The following is an 18584-nucleotide window of genomic DNA, read 5'->3' as shown; positions in this document are numbered from 1 at the left end:
AAGGGCTACACAAACAGTTAAGGGCAAAACAGCCTTTTATTGCCAGTATGTCACAGCTGAAAAATTTATGCATGTATGAGGACGCGCTGCCCCCTCCCCTCAAAAAAAGGTATCTTTCAACTGCTCTCAAGTTTACCAATGCACAAACTTACTATATTCCTTAAAAAAATTGGAACATATCGTTCCCTTTAGGTTGTATGGACTTGTTGAATATTGGAAATGCATGAATTATACATTATTCATAGCATTTTAGTGTACCCACGGAATGAATCTAAATTTTAAATTTTTTTTAACCTAACTCGTTGACCGCTGTAATAACTTGACTAATTCACGCATTCGTTGTTGATGTTATTTCCATTATTATTATTATTATTATTGGCGAAGAGATCCACAACGATATCAGTGTAAATATATATTAAAAATATATGCGAAACGAGAGCTTTCGAGAACCTGCTCGATTCTCCTTCTCAATCTGGCCTAAACGGTACAGTTATCATCGAAATAACTTTGCTGATTCAGACTGAGAAGGAGAATCGAGCAGGTTTTCTATAGCTCTCGTTTTGTACATATTATTTAATTTATATTTACACTGGTATCACAGTGGACTTCTTCGCCATTTTAGTGACTCATGCTGCTAGTATGAGGATTTTTATAAATTATTATTAGTATCATTTCATTATTATCCAGAGGAAGTTATATGTGCGATCCAAATGTCATGTAGAAACTCATTATTATTATCATTCATATTACAAACAATAACAAGCCAAAATGCCATAACCTTGCCTAAGAAGATTCCACATAGTAGTATGGCTAAAGGGAGGAAAGAACGAACGAAGACGAACTGAAAAATGTAGTAAATCAACACAGCAAATCATGTGTTTAATTTAAACTATCGAATGATTTTCATTCAAAATTTGATGTGACTAATGATAAAACGTTTTTACAGAAATCATTGAAATATTTCATATGCAGAATCAAATATGTGCTCATGCTATAATATTTATATCCGACCTTTCTTTGCCAAACAGACATTTTGAATAGATTTTTAATAATCTTTAGGATATAGGAAAAAATAGGTGAATTGTCTTTCATAAATTCTCATAAATTTACCACTGAACTAATTTAGGTAAAATAATCTGAGTTTTTAACGTAATATGAAACTATTCAGAGTAACATTAGTTCCTAGTCATCACACACCAACATATTCCTTTAAGTCATGGCACAATAATAAAAGCACATACAAATCGACAAAGCATACATTACGTTAGAAGATTCCAAAAGTATGGCATTTCAATTTAATCATTTTGATATCACAAAACTACTGACTTCTGTTTAGTTGAATACCCCAGAAGTATGACAAGTCTAATTTAGAAGGAAAAATTAAGAGAAATATTTAATCGCAACCCGTTATGTATTCTATTATGCCCATGCCATTCAACCTGCTTTCATATATACCTATACTGGAACAATTACGCATATAAGATTATATGTTCCAAATTTTAAGCAAACAAGTATACAATCTACTGATAAAAAATACGATGACAGACATTCAAATTAGCAACTTGTGCGACTAATCCGAACACCATTACAATTAAACCTTCATAAGCGTACAATTTAAAAACTAGAAGCTATTAATAATAATTAAAGAACGATGTAGTGTGATCCAAGAGGTCTTCAAAAGAATTAGCACTTTGTTTTACTATTTAAAGAATATTGAATCTCTCTCTCTCTCTCTCTCTCTCTCTCTCTCTCTCTCTCTCTCTCTCTCTCTCTCTCTCTCTCTCTCTCTCTGTCGTACAAAATTTTGCGACTTGCTTTTATGCATTTCCAATAAGGACCATGTAATCAGAAATTTCTGCTACGGACTAAAAGCTTCCCGAAAGGAAATAGAGAATGAACTTCAGAGAAACTTATTAGAATCGAATTTTGCAAATTATCTCACTCGGAGACCATAAAAAGCGATGTGTCTATTAGAAGAAGAATAGCTCTTATCTCCAGCGACCAAAGAAGAGAGAGAGAGAGAGAGAGAGGAATAGGTGGAGGAAAGGTAGGAGGGGAGGGGGAAGGAGGTGTGGTGGTGGTGGTGGTGGTGGTGGTGGTGGAGGTCGATGTCTCAGCGCTGAAGTACTCTTACCTTTGAAGTGCTAAAGTGCATCTATGCTTGAAACACATTACATTGACGCACAAGATAAAAATGAACCTCTTCTTATTTCTGAGGCGGTTTTCGAAGGACAGTTTGGAAGGGGCAGATGCCTTTTACATTTTACTTTCTCTTACTAGACTTTTTTCGGGCCTCATTACGACCTATCGCCGCTTGCACCAGGTTTCTCAGGTTCGTTGAAAATAAAAGTTAATTAATTCTTGGAATTTTACAAGGCAGAGGCTTTAGACATAATCTCCGCTCTCCATTTTTATCCGGGATACGGACCGGCTTGTGTGCAACGACTTCATGTTAGAGAGTTTTTTTTTTTTTTTTTTTTTTTTGCATGACAGAAAAACAATATTTGATGAAGTTGGTTTTTGCTACTAAAAAGATAGTTCAAAATATATTTAACAAGCAACTTCACAATTCAAAATGAACAGTGTCAGCAAGATTTCGACTCGACTAATTTTTTTCCCCCTGCCAATTTATTCAGGTATGGGATAGATAAACCATTGGGTTGCTTGTCCCATTTTTCTGCAAAAAAAAAAAAAAAAAAAAATAGGAAAAAGTACAAAAGACAACATGTTAAATTGCTGTCATTTTAGTATCGTTAATCAGTCAAAATAATAATAGAAAATCACTCCCTATTTCATAAATTAGCACAGTTTCGGAAGTATACTGAAGATATGGAAACATAAAACGGAATAGCTAAGAATTCACAGAACAAAGCACTTAGGAAACCAACACTCAGTTATACATATGTTAAATTAATAAAATGAAAATCATTTTCACCCATAAAATAATCGAAGAAATTTACAAACTTCCGTAAGGTCATATGAAAACCTTATTACTGTCATGTTCTCAGCCGACTGACCTCAGAGAAAAGTTGGCGATATTCAAGTTTAAATAGATTACAACTTAACCATGCTGACAGTGCAGTTAAAAATACATCAAAGTCATCATTCACAAAATCAGAGTAATCAAGCAATTAGCACATGACGAGAAATTAAAGGATTAGGCTAATCACAAGCTCAAACCCCCCAAAAAATTAGGTCATATATTATTTTTGAATATATGACAAAGTAATTTACAAATGCGTGATGTAACATTCATACTGTGCATTTATTTATCAACCCACTGTTGGACCTATTTTTCGATGGCGATGCTCTACAAACAAATTCTTGTATACAATTTTATTTTTTTTAGTCATTTTAGAGTTTTCTTTTATAACAAACGGTTTGATACAATCTACTGGAATGTATATCAGTAATAAAAGCAATCAACAACAGTACATTTGAGCACTGCATCCGTTTTACTGTTGAATTCCTTATCATTCTCTTAAATGGGTGAAAACATGTCAATTTTAATTGCCGTAAGAAACTTCGTTCATAAGTTCGTGATTCATCTACCTGTAATGTTTACATGACCCTGAACGAAACAAAATCTTTAAGAAAAAATCTGTCATTAACATAACTCTAACGATATTGGAAATAATCAAAATATTTGTATCGTGAGAGCAAACAATTTCTGACACAATTACACTTCTCCTCGAGGATTATCACAGTTCTTACACGAGCTCCCAATTCTCTCGTGTCCGCAATTATTCTGAGTCATTCATGAATTATGCATGAGTACACACGGTGCCTTAGGTCTTCTGCCTGGTGTGGGGCTGCTTCCCTGTCGCCGTCTCTCTTGATGAATAGGATCGCTCAAATAATTCAATACTGAGCTGTCTCTTCTTTAAGGTTTTCTAATGGTGGGTGGCTCTGGAGACAAACAGAACAGTGGTCGCAGCCACATTCATATTTTAAATTGCTACATCACTGATGGTACTTTTGTAAGAAAAACTTCTGCAACATAAAACTGCTTCATACACATAAACCCCTACACACCTCCCTAGTTGCGAAAATAGCAAGGAGAAAAAAAATTATTGTAAAGATAAAACCACCATAGTTATTGGTGACTGTTAAAAATCCTACAAAAAAACCCTTGGCAATGAATGACTATAAAAAAAAATTATATCATCATATCAAGGTTTCTCGCAGCATCAGTTATTTTGTAGTTTAATTTGGTACAACAAGAATCAGCCTAAACAAGTAAATTTAAACTAAAAATGGCGTTACTTATTTTAAATACTGAAAAGTGAAAGACGTCATGCAACGCATTTAGAAATATTTCAGTCCATATTTTAAAATGATATTTGCATGCCTCACGAATAATCATCTTCGACAAATATCGGAATTCTTGAAAAACTTCATGAACACATTACGAGCATTCCATTTTCACTCCTTTACTATCGACTAAGTAATATTTCATGTTCGCCGGTGACTTTCAATATTAACGGACAGAATTATCTAAAATACTTTGTCCTCTACATGAGATCAAGATTTATTTATTAAATAAGAACACCGGGAAGTGCAACTACTTTTATATACATATAAGATAAACCTAGACCTTCGGGAAAAAGCGAAAATAACGGTAAAAAAGGACTAAATCAGCTGGAGGTCATGCACTCCCCCCCCCCACCACCACCACTTTAGAAACAAAACTGAGACCCGGAGTGAGTCCGAAAATCTGACAGGTGGAAGAATTAAAGCAGTCACTGAAACAAACAATCAAATTTTTAGAAGTGTAATGCGGAAGCCTCACGGGTGTGTCAAGGCAGAACTCCAATTCAATAACGATCAACTCAAGTAAGTACCTCTATCCACTCATGAAGAAATTCTGCACATACAGTTAGTCAAGGGATCTGTGAACTGTTAGGAGTCTTCAGTGAGAAGCCGTTTCTTACACAGCCCAATTTACGTTCTTGTACCTCACTTCCATTATCAGGCTTTCATCAACAAGAAAGCACAACACGACACCAAACAGTCGTAATGAGGAGAATACACTCTTCTCTACCGTTAGTCTTAACTCCTTGCATTCAAAAAGGAATCCTATAAAGATTGTGGGAGGAGAGAGAGAGAGAGAGAGAGAGAGAGAGAGAGAGAGAGAGAGAGAGATGCTGTTACCTAATATAAAACTGTAATATAAAAATAAAATTATGTATTATACGGTTGGATTTTGTCTCAAGCAAAACGAAACGGGAGAGAGAGAGAGAGAGAGAGAGAGAGAGAGAGAGAGAGAGAGAGAGAGAGAGAGAGAGATGCTGTTACCTAATATAAAACTGTAATATAAAAATAAAATTATGTATTATACGGTTAGATTTTGTCTCAAGTAAAGAGAAACGAGAGAGAGAGAGAGACGCTGTAACATCAAAATGAGTGTATGTATCATAAGGTTAGATTTTGTCTCAAGGGCAACGAAACTAGAGAGAGAGAGAGAGAGAGAGAGAGAGAGAGAGAGAGAGAGAGAGAGACGCTGTTACCTAATATGAATATGTAATATCAAAATGAATGTATTATAGGGTTAGATTTTGTCTCAAGGGCAACGAAACTAAGGAGAGAGAGAGAGAGAGAGAGAGAGAGAGAGAGAGAGAGAGAGAGAGAGAGAGGCAACAACGCAGGGTAACATGAATGAACCATTCAAACCGTTTTGTGTGTATCCGGGTGGTAGTATGGGGGGAGGGGGCGAGTAAGAACACACAAGGAAGCTGGATTCCAACAGGTAAACATCTCCCTTCCCGTCCAACCGAATCCCAATGGAAATCTCCATCGTCCTTTCGCTCAACTTGTCCCTTAGCAGAGCGAACACCCTCTTTTAACTCCCCCCCCCCCTCCAAACCTTCCTCCCTTACGCTAAGATTTCCTCTCAGCTCAGTCACTTACCACTACATTGATGATGCCTCGGTAAAGTGCATTCTAGTTATCTCAACCTTCGTTATACTAACGGCACTAGGAATTCGTTCCCCACCATAAAACCAACCTCCCTAAAGATATCTTTCTGTGGATTGCAACCCGAGTTCGACTTAGCTTCTCGATTTTTTTTACTTCTGAAGACTCGAATGAAAACACGGCTCACCTTCCCGTCTCAACCACTAACCTCATGAGGTTCCGTCACCGAAAGGGTGCTGAAGCTGTGGGGCAGGAACTATACAAAGAAGAGAGGGGAGGAACTACACTGTGTAAGTCTATACATACACTATTTCCTGTATGAAAACCCATAGGGCAACGATAATGTTTTGCTTATTTCTATGGGAGCTCTCTCTCTATCTCTCTCTCTCTCTCTCTCTCATATCTACTCCTTCCACGGATCGCGCAACCATTGAAAAGATCGATAAAGGAGACCCCGTCCGTCTAGCCAAGTTAGAACTTGGGAGGAAGGTATCCATTAACCGCTACCGATAAAAGTCACACGCGAGAACACACTCACACACACACACACACACACACACACACAAAATTATATAAGGAAGAAAAACCCCTATCCTGGGGAAAACAAAATAACGTTTGATTTACTGTACAAGGAAAAATGGTTCCAGGAATAAATTCTTATTACGTAAGGTTACCGCCCGCTCCAGGTCTGTCAGATATTGCAAAAGAAGGAAAAGATCAGGATGAGAATTACTGACTTCGACTAACTAAAATTCTACTAACAGCAAACGGACAGAAATAAGACTCTCAAAGACGTTCAAAAACATAAACTTTAACATGCACGTTTGGGTAAGCAAACCACATAGGCTACTATTGGTAACTGCAGAGCTGATGCGTTTACATTATTGATGGGAAGGCGGTCTATATACGACAACGATTACCCAGCACTTTCTCTCTCTACAAATGCACTCATCAATTATAATTCCCCTTGGGTTTAAATTACTTCCAAGGCATAGCGGATACGATAGTAAATGATCTTTGTGGGATAATAGTTGTGAATATAAAAAAGTCCCGCTTGTATATTCATGTACATACATACATATACATATGTATGTATACATATACATACAAACATTCATGTACATACATACATATACATGTGTGCATGTATGTGTGTATATATATATATATAAATATATATATATACACACACATCCATACATACACTTTATCCCCCCTTTTGAGAGAGTGGCGCCATAAGTATATGACCTTAGGTTCTCAGCAAGCCATTTGGTAATAAAGTTGATATATTATAGCTTCGTGTTCTGTTTTCTTGGCCACAACTAACCCTAAACTGGTGGACTGTGCCGAGATCGAACTACATACATCTGTCTGCAAGCACAGAACACTGCCTCTGAACTGCCTTCTTTCAAGCCTGGAATGTAGGTATTTCCTCCTTGACTAGCATTTTTCAGGCCAAAGTTGTGACATACTGTCACAGTTAACTACAAACAAGGGATGGGGCCACGTACTCTCTCCTTCAGGCATGGGCAAAGATTTATTGAGTCAGTGTGATTTACGCCTTACGAAAATTTTCGATGAATGGAAATCTGGTTATAAAGGCAAACACTGGGGCACTTTCAGCCATTCAGCACCTAAGACAGTGAAAAAAGAGAGCTGGAAGGGCTGGACAGCAAAGTGGAAGAAAGAAAGTGAGAACGGGGTTAAAATAAAAGGCTAATAAGAGGATGTAGCTAGGAGCAGAAGACACAGCAAAAAACCTTGAGTAATGCCTACAGTCACTATCCCCCTACATCCGGGACCTAATAGTAAGAACGTGACACTAGAACAGCAACACTACCTTCTCTTAAAATTAAAACACTAAAATTAAATTTCTATCATGGAAACCCATAATTTAATTCAATAAGAATGACGTAAGATGCAACAGTGTAAGGAAAATATTAGTATTGTACTGTCTAATTAAGGGTTACAATAATAATTTTAAACAATACACACATATTTAAACATAAGCTAACTGCACGTCGTTTAATAATTATGACCTCTACTCAGAAAAGCAAGGCTGTATCTAAGACAAAATTAATTCAACCAGCGGCCTGTTTGCCAAATCTCAAAACGGTTAGAGAACACAAACATACTTAAGCAACCCCAAAATATGTACACGAATAAGATTTTCAGAAATGACTCTACAAGTCACTAAATCAATAAAAGTGTGTGAGTGTGTGTGTGTGTGTGTGTGTGTGTGTGTGTGTGTGTGTGAGAGAGAGAGAGAGAGAGAGAATGTGGCTTTCAAAAGCAATGGGAATGTAAGAATGAATACAGTTTTAACTAGCCATTTACATGCAAAGGCCCCTGCAAAAGAGAGAGAGAGAGAGAGAATGTGGCTTTCAAAAGTAATGGGAATGTAAGAATGAATACAGTTTTAACTAGCCATTTACATGCAAAGGCCCTGCAAATAACATTGTTACAACCGTCTTATACGAACAATATACTCAATCCTGGTTGTTTAATATATACTGTATAATATATATATATATATATATATATATATATATAATATATATATATATATATATATATATATATATATATATATATATATATATAGAAACGCTTATAGCATTTACACACTATAGTAACAAATTCACACCATGGTCACACAGTCTACGCAATCAGCAGGGAGACGAACTACTGCAAGAATCGGAGTCTACTCACCATAGAGCTTGATCTTCTTATCCTTGGTCTCGACTAGGATGATAACATATCCTCCGAGGTCCACCATGCTTGAGGATGAGGTTGTGGTTGTAGTTGTAGCAGCAGCAGCACCTCACCTCAAGAAGGTGCGTGTGAGCTATCTTTAATATTTTTTTCTCTCTCTTTCTCTCTCTCTCTCTCTCTTTCTAAAAGGTGGGGCACCTTGAAACCAACTTGACACTTCACTCGGCGGATTTCGCTGAAGCGGCCACGCTTCTCCGCCACTCGCTGCTGCTGCCACCGCGACAGATGACACTGCGCCACACGAGACCCCACGTCATTCTTGTGAGGGAAAAGCCCACCAGCGTAATTCCTTCCGATGGAATAACAAACAATAACAACAATAATAATAATAATAATGACGACAATAAAGTAAGAATGATGATTATTTACCAACTACGTGCAAGTGGTCTGAACTATCTAAAAACGCTATTTTACTGCATCTAAGTTTTTTCTTCGTCTCAATCGTTCACTTTGAATTCAGCGTGGGACCGCCAGTCGAGCTTCGAAGCCATACTGGTTAGTGTGGGCGTCCACAGAGTGCCCACAACACGAACTCGGCATGTGGGAAACACTCCATCACCATCCCCACATTGAGAACACAACCACTGTCACCCCACGTTTTAATCATTAGTACTGTACTATAGCAACATTTTCATCTGCAGAACAAAATACAGTTATAATTATGTTAAATATAATCATCCAAATTTTACTCTTTTTCAATTTCAATATAAAATTTCGCAAAATAGGAAAAATGTTATATTGGGTAAATAAAAAATCAGTACGCTTTCCCTCCAAGAAAACAAACAGCGCTTTTCTAGTTCATGAAGTCAAGGCCCTCGAAATTGGGTTCTGGGAATGTAGTCCTGAGGCCAGGCAATGAATGAAATGATGATTGTATTTTTCTTTTTTTTTTGGAGGGGGGAGGGATGATGATGAACGTCTGTAACCTATATCAATGAAACTAATCGTGAAGCTTCAATATTGGCTGTGGATTTTATACCCAATTAAAAAAAAAAAAAAAAAAAAAAAAAAAAAACCAGACTACAGACATCGATTTAAGCATACCAGGCAGCTTCGACACGGCACAAAACTTTAGTATCAATATTTTTTCCACGGTGGCAATGGGCTAAGGAATAAAGAATTATTTTTATAATAAAACCATAGTTTTCATGACCTGCAATGGTTCAAGATTTAACTACATGCGTGGGACGGAGGCGGGGGTGACTGTTGTAATAACGGATTCACCTTAAACTTCAAACTGCAGTCTCTATTTCACAGTAATTATTATCCATGCATGAAGAATGGCCATGTTATCAGCGATGATGATAATGGTGAAAGTTTGAAAACAAAATACTACAAAGGAACACAGCTTTCACATATCATACGTGTACATATATCAGATACGTGCTAACGAAACACGTATAGCAAGCAAAGTTACCAACATAATTAAATAATCCTCTTCCCTGTCGCACATTCATATCCAGGCAATTTAGGCAATACGAACAAAAGGATTTTTTTCAACAGAGTCCCTTCATTTTGACGCTCTAATAAAGTGACATCCAAATCAATAAGTGCAGAACCGGAAAAGTTGGAGGGAAAAGTCATTTTCCCTACCCACTCCACTTAATACGAAAGACGCACAAGAGGGCTCATCCGTCGATCTCTCTCTTCCTCTATCTCTCATCACACACACACACAAACTCACACACACACACACACACACACACACACACACACACACACACACACACACACACACAATTCAAACCCCATAAGCTAAAGAGCGGCACTGCCTTTATTCCTACCTTCCTTGTCGCTTCTTTTCAAAAGGGCTTTCAAAGTTAATGAGATTTTCCCCCAATTCCAGAAATGTACCAGTGCTTATACAGAGCTCATCCATCCTTATTAAAAAAAAAAAAGTTGACATGAACAACCTTAACACTCTCTACGTACTATACTAAAATCTAACGTAAATATCAGAAACAAAGTGTTAACAAACATGAACAAATAACTACTGCAAACCTGACTCAGCACACAGAAATAAATTCTGTATGTTTTCTCCAGCACACAAAAGGTAAAGGAAAATTTCGGCATCATATGAAACATATAAAATCTGAATTGCATAAGGCATTTACTGATGGAAAGTCTAGCACGATCACGTTTTAAGCAACTATCAGTAGGTTACAAGTTTAAGTCTCGTTGTCCGATTGCCTTCATTTCACCGATGCAAAATAAAATGAATGAAAGATGCTTGTTCTTTGTCCTCCTTACGTGCAATGCCAGCACGCATCTACAAATATTACTTCGCAGGGTCAGCATCTCTTACAAACCGGACAGAGAAGCTGTGCCTCTCAGGAGTTAACAAAGACAGTAATTAATTAAGGGACTGTTTCATTTTAAGCTGAAGTCGAAGATGAAAAGTTACTGTCAAATATTCCTGTAATAGTAAAACTGAATTGATGTTTTACAATGTGAAGGCTAATAAAATCAAAATTATTTCGCGTTAGTAACCCAAAAGACATCGACGGATCGGTTTGTATTGCTGAATGATAAGTCAGCGCCATTTTTTATCACTGAATAATAGAGACTAATTACTTTTAAATAATGAAAATCAACTGTCATCACTGAATAATCAACGACTGACTAATCAGCGTTTCATACCCAAAAGTTGCAAAGAAATTTTGGAATATTTGATCATTTAAGAAGCAAATCAGAATCACACCAAAAAGCAGCTAAAAGCAGTCTTCGTCACCACACAGAAACCACCACTTCCGGCCTCATCAGGGACCTCGTTTATATCTCAGCAGGTAGTTTAAATTTCTTACAGGAATCATCTGAAGAAAGAGCGCCCTTCACATGCTGGAAATAACTTCTTGGAACAGCTTTCGAGATCTTTCCTAGTTAGTGACCCCCAAGGGTTTTAAAGCGGTATGTGGGCTATCCACCTTTGCAGCGTGTTTAGTACAAGCCAGTTGGTGATGACCATAAAAACATAAACAAAAAACTGTATATATCATAAAGATAATGACCCCTAAGAAATATTGGTCCTAGATAACGACCCCCGAAAACCTTGGGGATCACTATCTAGGAAAGATCCCAGCTTCGCTCGTGATGCGACGTGAATTAGAAAGTAAACAACTGCATCTCTGGAAGGAAAAAGTTGCAGTGCTGTACCAGTTTAATGTGTTGTAAATTCCTAAATAATCTTACCATGAAAAACAAAGTCTTGACCTACGATATTTTTCCCCCAAGAATTAAGCCCGTTTACCGTCTATAACATTGTTTAGAGGAATAAAACACACCAGACTGTACGACAGCAACTCAATTATGGAGAAAACAAAACAAAATAAAGAAAGCCTGTTCAGGGAAAATTCCATTCATTGTTTTTTCCCCATCTTTCATTCAGCCCCTTAACTCCATTTAGTAACTTTCAGGAATCGTCCCATGTAACAAGGGAGGAAGCTGGAGGGAGAATGTAAAGCCAAGAACGCGGGAAGTGAAGGAAGGAGGGAGGGAGGGAGGGAGGGAAAAATGAAAGGGATGGGAGAAGGGTGAAGAGGGAGGTAAGAGTGCTATGGAAGGTGAAAGGGGGAGTAAGGAAGGCTAGAAGGGATGAGGGTTCAGCCTCAAGTGAAGGATGAGTGAATGAAGGAAGTAAAGGAAGGAGAAACCGTGATAAAAGATGTTAGTGAACATGATACGGGGAAAATGAAGTGAGAAGAAGGGTGAAGCGAGCGAGGAAGGGAGAAGAGTGAATGCTGGAATGCAGCGGAGGGAAAAACAAGAGAGAAAAGTGAGGCATAACATTCCTCTTCTCCTCTCCTGGATCGGTCAAATATGCCAAACTTGTAAAACCAGAACGTAAGTCAGTGCCAAGCTGAGAGGAAATTTAACTCAATCATGGCGGCATGCTATTTCCAGAGGCTACTGCAACTATTCTAAAAAAAGTAGCGCGCAGGAGGATGGAGTGCCGGGGAGGGGGCCTACTGGAAAGCTCGCACATGCATCATTCGTATTCATAAACTCTTCGTTTATTTTTTTTTTATCTTTTATTTAAAAATCATATCAAGTACATTTTACAAACAAATACATATGCTATATATGGAGAAAAATAAAGCATACTCCATGCCAGGAGATACTGCTCTTCCCGTTCAAACTACAATGGATCAATTCATTTCTAAATTCTGGGGTGATGCTACATAAAATTCTTGACATGCCACAAAAATGGCAGGATTTTCTTTTGTGGAAATATCCATAACTAAGGGTTCCTACAACATTAAATTGATTTATGAGACATTTCATATTAACAGGTCTTTTCTGCGAGCTGATAAAGAGGAAAAGGTACGAAACTTTTAGCGTCGTTTACGAATACTGACCTGTTTTTACAAGGCAGGACTTTTATACAAATAAGATATGTCTGACCTAGGTCTTTGTGTATCCAAAGCTAATCACGGCCCCGAAATGCTATTCATGTAAATTTTACCGTTTCATCACGTATAAATGAAAAAGTTGATTAATCTCAGTGACGTGTGTGTACGTACTTACCCACACAAAACGGACAATCATATACACACACAATCCGCTGACTTCTCAATCAGACGCGGCTACCCCATCCCTCGGTATCATTACTCCTTACAACGATAATGAAATTACTAAGTAATAGCAGTGTTAACAGCCCAGATTATGGCAGTCTGGTCACATTAGGCGACGATGAAGCCGAGGAATTGGTGATCAGGACCTAAGATGGTGGGGAGGGGGATCCGGTCCAAGTGGGAGAAGACATCCACCGCGAATTATGAGCTGTAACTCTTGATTAAATCAAACCCAAAATAGTGGGTGGCATTTCGCAGGAGGGACTGATCGATTGTCTATAAAACTGGCGTTACAATATCAAAGGTCAGCACGGCAAGTAAGATTAATTGACAGGCTCCGATAATGGCGTTTGGTTTACAGCGGTTGAAAATCACAGAAATTCAAATAATTCCCTAGAAATTACTTTTCTTTCACTCCTAGTTCCCTGGTGTTTAGATCCGACTCCTTTTCCTTCCTTTTTTTTCCTTTTCCTTCCTATTTTTTTTTTTTAAGTTGCAGCTTGATAAAGTCGTGGCATAACGCAGCATTCATGAACTGGTTGCTCGTCAGTCTTGGTGAATGTACGTCAAGTTTAAGAGTGTAAAAGAATTTATTCAGAATCTGACTCATCACATCCATATAAAAACCAAATTCATGTGATAATAAAAGACTAGAACCTTAGCCCACAATGTCTTCCCTGAGCCTAACACGTACCCCGGGTCCAAGAAAAACGATAATTCACACGTGTTATGAAAAAAAAAAACAAAAAAAAAAACAAAGGTAGTGAGGAATGCAAAAGCCTGAATATTAATGACTTGTTAAAGAACTCCCGATAGCAGCAAGAAGCGTACTAGCCGTTCGATCAGCGATTGGGTCTGAACAGCACATGTATGGGTGACCACCCTAAAAGTCACTGTTGGCGCATAAAGCCCTTAGAAAATCCATGAACAATCTGGAATTAGGTTGCTTTTTATTTTTGTAGGGAAACAGGTGTACACACATACATACACACACACACTATATATATATATATATATATATATATATATATATATATATATATATATATATATATATATATATATATATGTAAGTATGAAGTACTATAGGCTATGCAGGTAGGGAGACGCGATAGAGAGAGTATATGAAGTTTTCGAACGCGGAAGCGGATGGAAGGACGACGGAAACCAGAATAAAAGTCGAGGTTGAAAAGAAGGGGGATGGGGGTTGTAGGGAAGGTGTGAAGCAGAACATCTGCATAACGTAATAATGAGCGGCAAAAAGGGAAGCAGTGGGGAGAGGAATTCAGACGCCATTCCTGTACATCAGACGCCTCTCGAGTTCTCTTTCGAACTACGCAGTGTGTGATTTTCTTAGGCATCGGGTCACCCTCGTGTGACCTTTCACTCTCAACCTCGATTCCAGCAAAGTATAGCATGTGCATATACTTACACTGTTTGTCAAAGCCATATCTTGTTTAAAGTCGAATGTACGCCTATGTAAACTTCAAGAGCTACAAATTCTGTTCCTAATTAAATGATGTCCACTGCCGGAACTCTCCCAGCTAACCTCGATTCTAACGAAGTACAATATAATATATTGAACGGGCATATGTCAAAGCAGTCGCTTATGGAGCAGAGTGTTTATTTGTATTAAATTCCAAGAAATATGTTTGCTACAAGTAACCAAAGACGTCTAAGACTGTTAAGCTATGTTTCTTCACAAGGATATACCTTTGGAAAATAAGCAGCAAATGCAAATAAGTACATGTTTTGACTTCTTATCAGTAAATATGTCCATTTAGTCGCCAACAAACAATTTAGATGGTATCTGACAGCAAATGTTGATCTGCTTTTTATGTTACATGAGAAGAGAGACTGAAATACAGCCCACTGCACGGTGAAATGCCTCAAGCTAAGTTTTCTTAATGAAAGTCAAATTAATGAAGCAAAAACAAAACAAAAATTAACATAAAATCAACAACTCTTCACTTAGTTCATCCAGACAAGATAACCTGCAGAAATTTACATACATGTTATTACTGCTTTATATTTTGTTTATTTCCTTCCTTTACTTTTCAAGGCGAAAAATTATGCTGTTGCGGCGCTAATTTAAGTTATAAATAAAATCAACCAGTTTTTCTTTTGGGAAAAAACATATATCAATATACTTTTATTATGCACGAAAATATTACATTCTTCTGTAATGGTAACTTTATGGGCCACCGACCGACTGGCATGTGGGATTAAATAATTTCATTTTATCAAATGTAGGACGTTGAAACGCTCCTAAGAAGGTACGGGATGGAAACCTGAAAATGAAGAAATGCACGACAGAAAAACTTAGTCATACCTCCCACTTACTTTTAAAAACCTAATATCTTTTCAAGTTACTAAAACTAAAGTTACTCGGAAACATCATAAAAAAGGAATGCTGTTCAACTGAATCGCTGAACTTGAAATATACCAACTTCGTACTTTTATGGGCTTGGGCCAACTGCTTGCGACTGAGTTGAAATTCTTCATGCTAAATAAAATATGAATTCAATTTTATGTTTTCACGAGCTTGGAATGATTGAAACCCACCACGAGAACTGTGAATTCTTGTCCTTTACTGCATCCTCATTTATAAATACATACCACTGAACACTTATTACTAATGATTTCCGGTAATTTCTTTTTCGAAGACTGTCACAAATGATCTTACAAGTCCTTCAGATTTAATGCTCCCAGAGAATATACTTTTACTTCCAGTCGGTCATTTCTTAATTCGGCAAACCTCAAGTGCTTTGGCCGTAAGAGGCAGAGGCATTAGCCAATTCATTTACTGCGAGGAGAAGTCTCAAGCAAACTCTTGAGGAGTGCTTGATAACCACAAAACATGAAGAGAGACTTAACAGTAAAAAGTATATCACCATCCGAAGCAGTCGACAGCGCAAAACTCTCGCGAGCCATCAACGACACACACACACTTCCAAGACACAACTGTTGGGAAACGAAACGTTAAGGCGCACGCCGAACAAAACAAGGCACGAGAAGGAAGGGGCGGGGTGGGGGAAGGAACACAGGGCAAGGAGGACTGGGGGAAGAACGAGGTGGGGAGACAAAATAAGGCACGAGAAAGTAGGGGGATGGGACAGAGAGGAAAGCGGGTAGGGAGAAGAGAGGCACGGTAGGGAGGAAGGGCGACTAACATAAACGAGAACGAAGGGCGAAGGGAGAAAAGGAGAGAGTGAGAGAGAAAACATGGTAGGGAGGGTGGGGGGTGGGTGTAGACCCTAAGAAGGGCAATGTGGGGCACGAGGGAAGATGATGAAAGGAGGGAGGAGGAGGAGGAGGAGAGATATAAGAGAGAGAATGAAAGGGACACAGGAAGAGGTGGTTGAGGTGGTTTGGGCAGACCGACGGAGTAAACATCCTTCTACTTAAATAGAAAGGAAAAGGAAAAACTGCAAATCGACCTAAACAATCCATTCGCCCCACAAAAATTACTGACATATGTAACAAAATCTCACTCCTCAAAAATGTGAAAACAAGGAAAAGAAAAAGGCAGCTACGCAAAATCAGTGTCGGTACCTTTCAACTTGAGGTGAGCCAGGTGGGGTTCGAGTGACACAAGGGAAGGCTGACCACCACGGCTACAAACTACCAGCCACTAGCTCTCTTTCAAGCTCTAATAACCCATCAAGAGAGAGAGAGAGAGAGAGAGAGAGAGAGAGAGAGAGAGAGAGAGAGCCAATAAATTATCTTTAAAAAGTTCTTTGAAGATAGGATATCAAAGCAACTTTGAGTGTTGATGTATCTCGCATCCAATATTAAAAATATTTAGGGGGCAAACCAATCAACAAAATATATAAAACATCCGCTTATAATCTCTCTCTCTCTCTCTCTCTCTCTCTCTCTCTCTCTCTCTCTCTCTCTCTCTCTCGCTCCCGTCTATAGCATTAGGAAAATCAATGTGGTACATAAAAACACCCAGAAACGGTGAATAGCAATTCACTTATGCTCAGCTTCGCCCCAACAATGAAACACCGGTGATAATTTATCTGCTGGTGGCCTGCATTGTCCTTGCAGATTCGATGCCCAAGAAACAATGATACCATAAACGATGAGTATCACTATTCACTTATACTAAGGTGCCTTCAGACATTGCGCAAGTCTGATACTGATTTATTAACATGGTATCAAGCACACGTGGAACGAAATTTATCTTCTCAGTACCAGAATAACGAAAGCATGGCAAAATGAAGCAAGGGTTATCTGGTAAATCTGAAAAGAACAGATGATGGTACATCCATAACGAAATCTGTGAATCTGAAGATGCCTAGAGTCTCCAATTGATGGCAATCCGGAGCGTTATTGGCAGGAAAAAGGAAGACTGTAAGATATTTTGAAGCGAGCTATGCTAATGTGTGCTTTAATATTCAAGTATTATCAATCGAAATATATGATTTTGTCATGGTAATAGTGTTTTTAAGGGTCTTTAAAATTTCTATTACACATATATATATATATATATATATATATATATATATATATATATATATATATATATATATATATACATATATATATACTGCATATATTTCTTGGATACAACAGAGACCTGAATCCAAAAGAAGAACAAAGAAATCTCAACTCTTATGGTGAAACTCGAACCTAAGCAACCTATCAAGAGTGGATTCAATGCTTTGTGATGCCAAGAACATCAGCAGAGTGTGAGGAAATCGAGAACTTAAAAGAGGTTATCGTGGGTATTACAAATATATAACATCTGGCAAGTATCCACCAGATTACAGTATATATGTGTATATATATATATATATATATATATATATATATATATATATATATATATATATATATCTGGCAAGTGTCCACCAGATTATAGTATATATATATATATATATATATATATATATATATATATATATATATATATATATATATATATATATATATATATATATATTATATATGTGTGCGTGTAAAAAAGGCATGTATGTGTGCGCACATACACAAACATCAATATACATGCAGAGCAAGAAGGTGGAAGTCAGAGAAGTAACAGAGTCCCCGGCTTCTGCATTATTAAGAAACTTCTGCAAAGATTCTCTCTCAAACATTAGGAGTGCAAAACTTTCCGAGATTCAAGTATACCAACGTTGCATTTCAAATCTATTTTACATACGGGGCAAATTCCAGCACTTGTCTTAAAGGTGCGACAGAAACATCTCTCCCGAGTTCCTTGGGAATTCCTGTATGGAATGGATAATGAAATGATTTGCTTGCCGACGATATCATGGGCTTGTAATCTTCATGCTGGTCCTACGCATGGATAAA

At 37.7% G+C, this 18584-nt stretch overlaps 1 protein-coding gene across 11 annotated transcripts in view; it reads right to left on the bottom strand.

The window, feature by feature from the left end:
- LOC136830811 (protein PALS1-like) overlaps nt 1-18584 on the bottom strand; it is a 580368-nt gene that overhangs the window by 306306 nt on the left and 255478 nt on the right. For 3 of the 11 annotated variants that reach the window (XM_067090744.1, XM_067090748.1, XM_067090746.1), the window contains exon 2: nt 8629-9326. The exons of 5 other annotated variants lie outside the window; for them this stretch is intronic. In XM_067090744.1, coding sequence (XP_066946845.1) covers nt 8629-8695 — 67 coding nt within the window. In that variant the 5' untranslated portion in view covers nt 8696-9326. Of the gene's footprint in view, nt 1-8628; nt 9327-16156; nt 16229-18584 lie in introns of those variants that run through there. 3 more of the 11 variants (XM_067090747.1, XM_067090749.1, XM_067090745.1) reach the window with 2 other exon arrangements.

Source organism: Macrobrachium rosenbergii, chromosome 47 (assembly GCF_040412425.1).
Source record: "Macrobrachium rosenbergii isolate ZJJX-2024 chromosome 47, ASM4041242v1, whole genome shotgun sequence".
NCBI lineage: Eukaryota > Metazoa > Arthropoda > Malacostraca > Decapoda > Palaemonidae > Macrobrachium > Macrobrachium rosenbergii.
The sequence above is the reverse complement of the archived record's forward strand: the minus strand, read 5'-3'. Positions and strand labels throughout refer to the sequence as shown.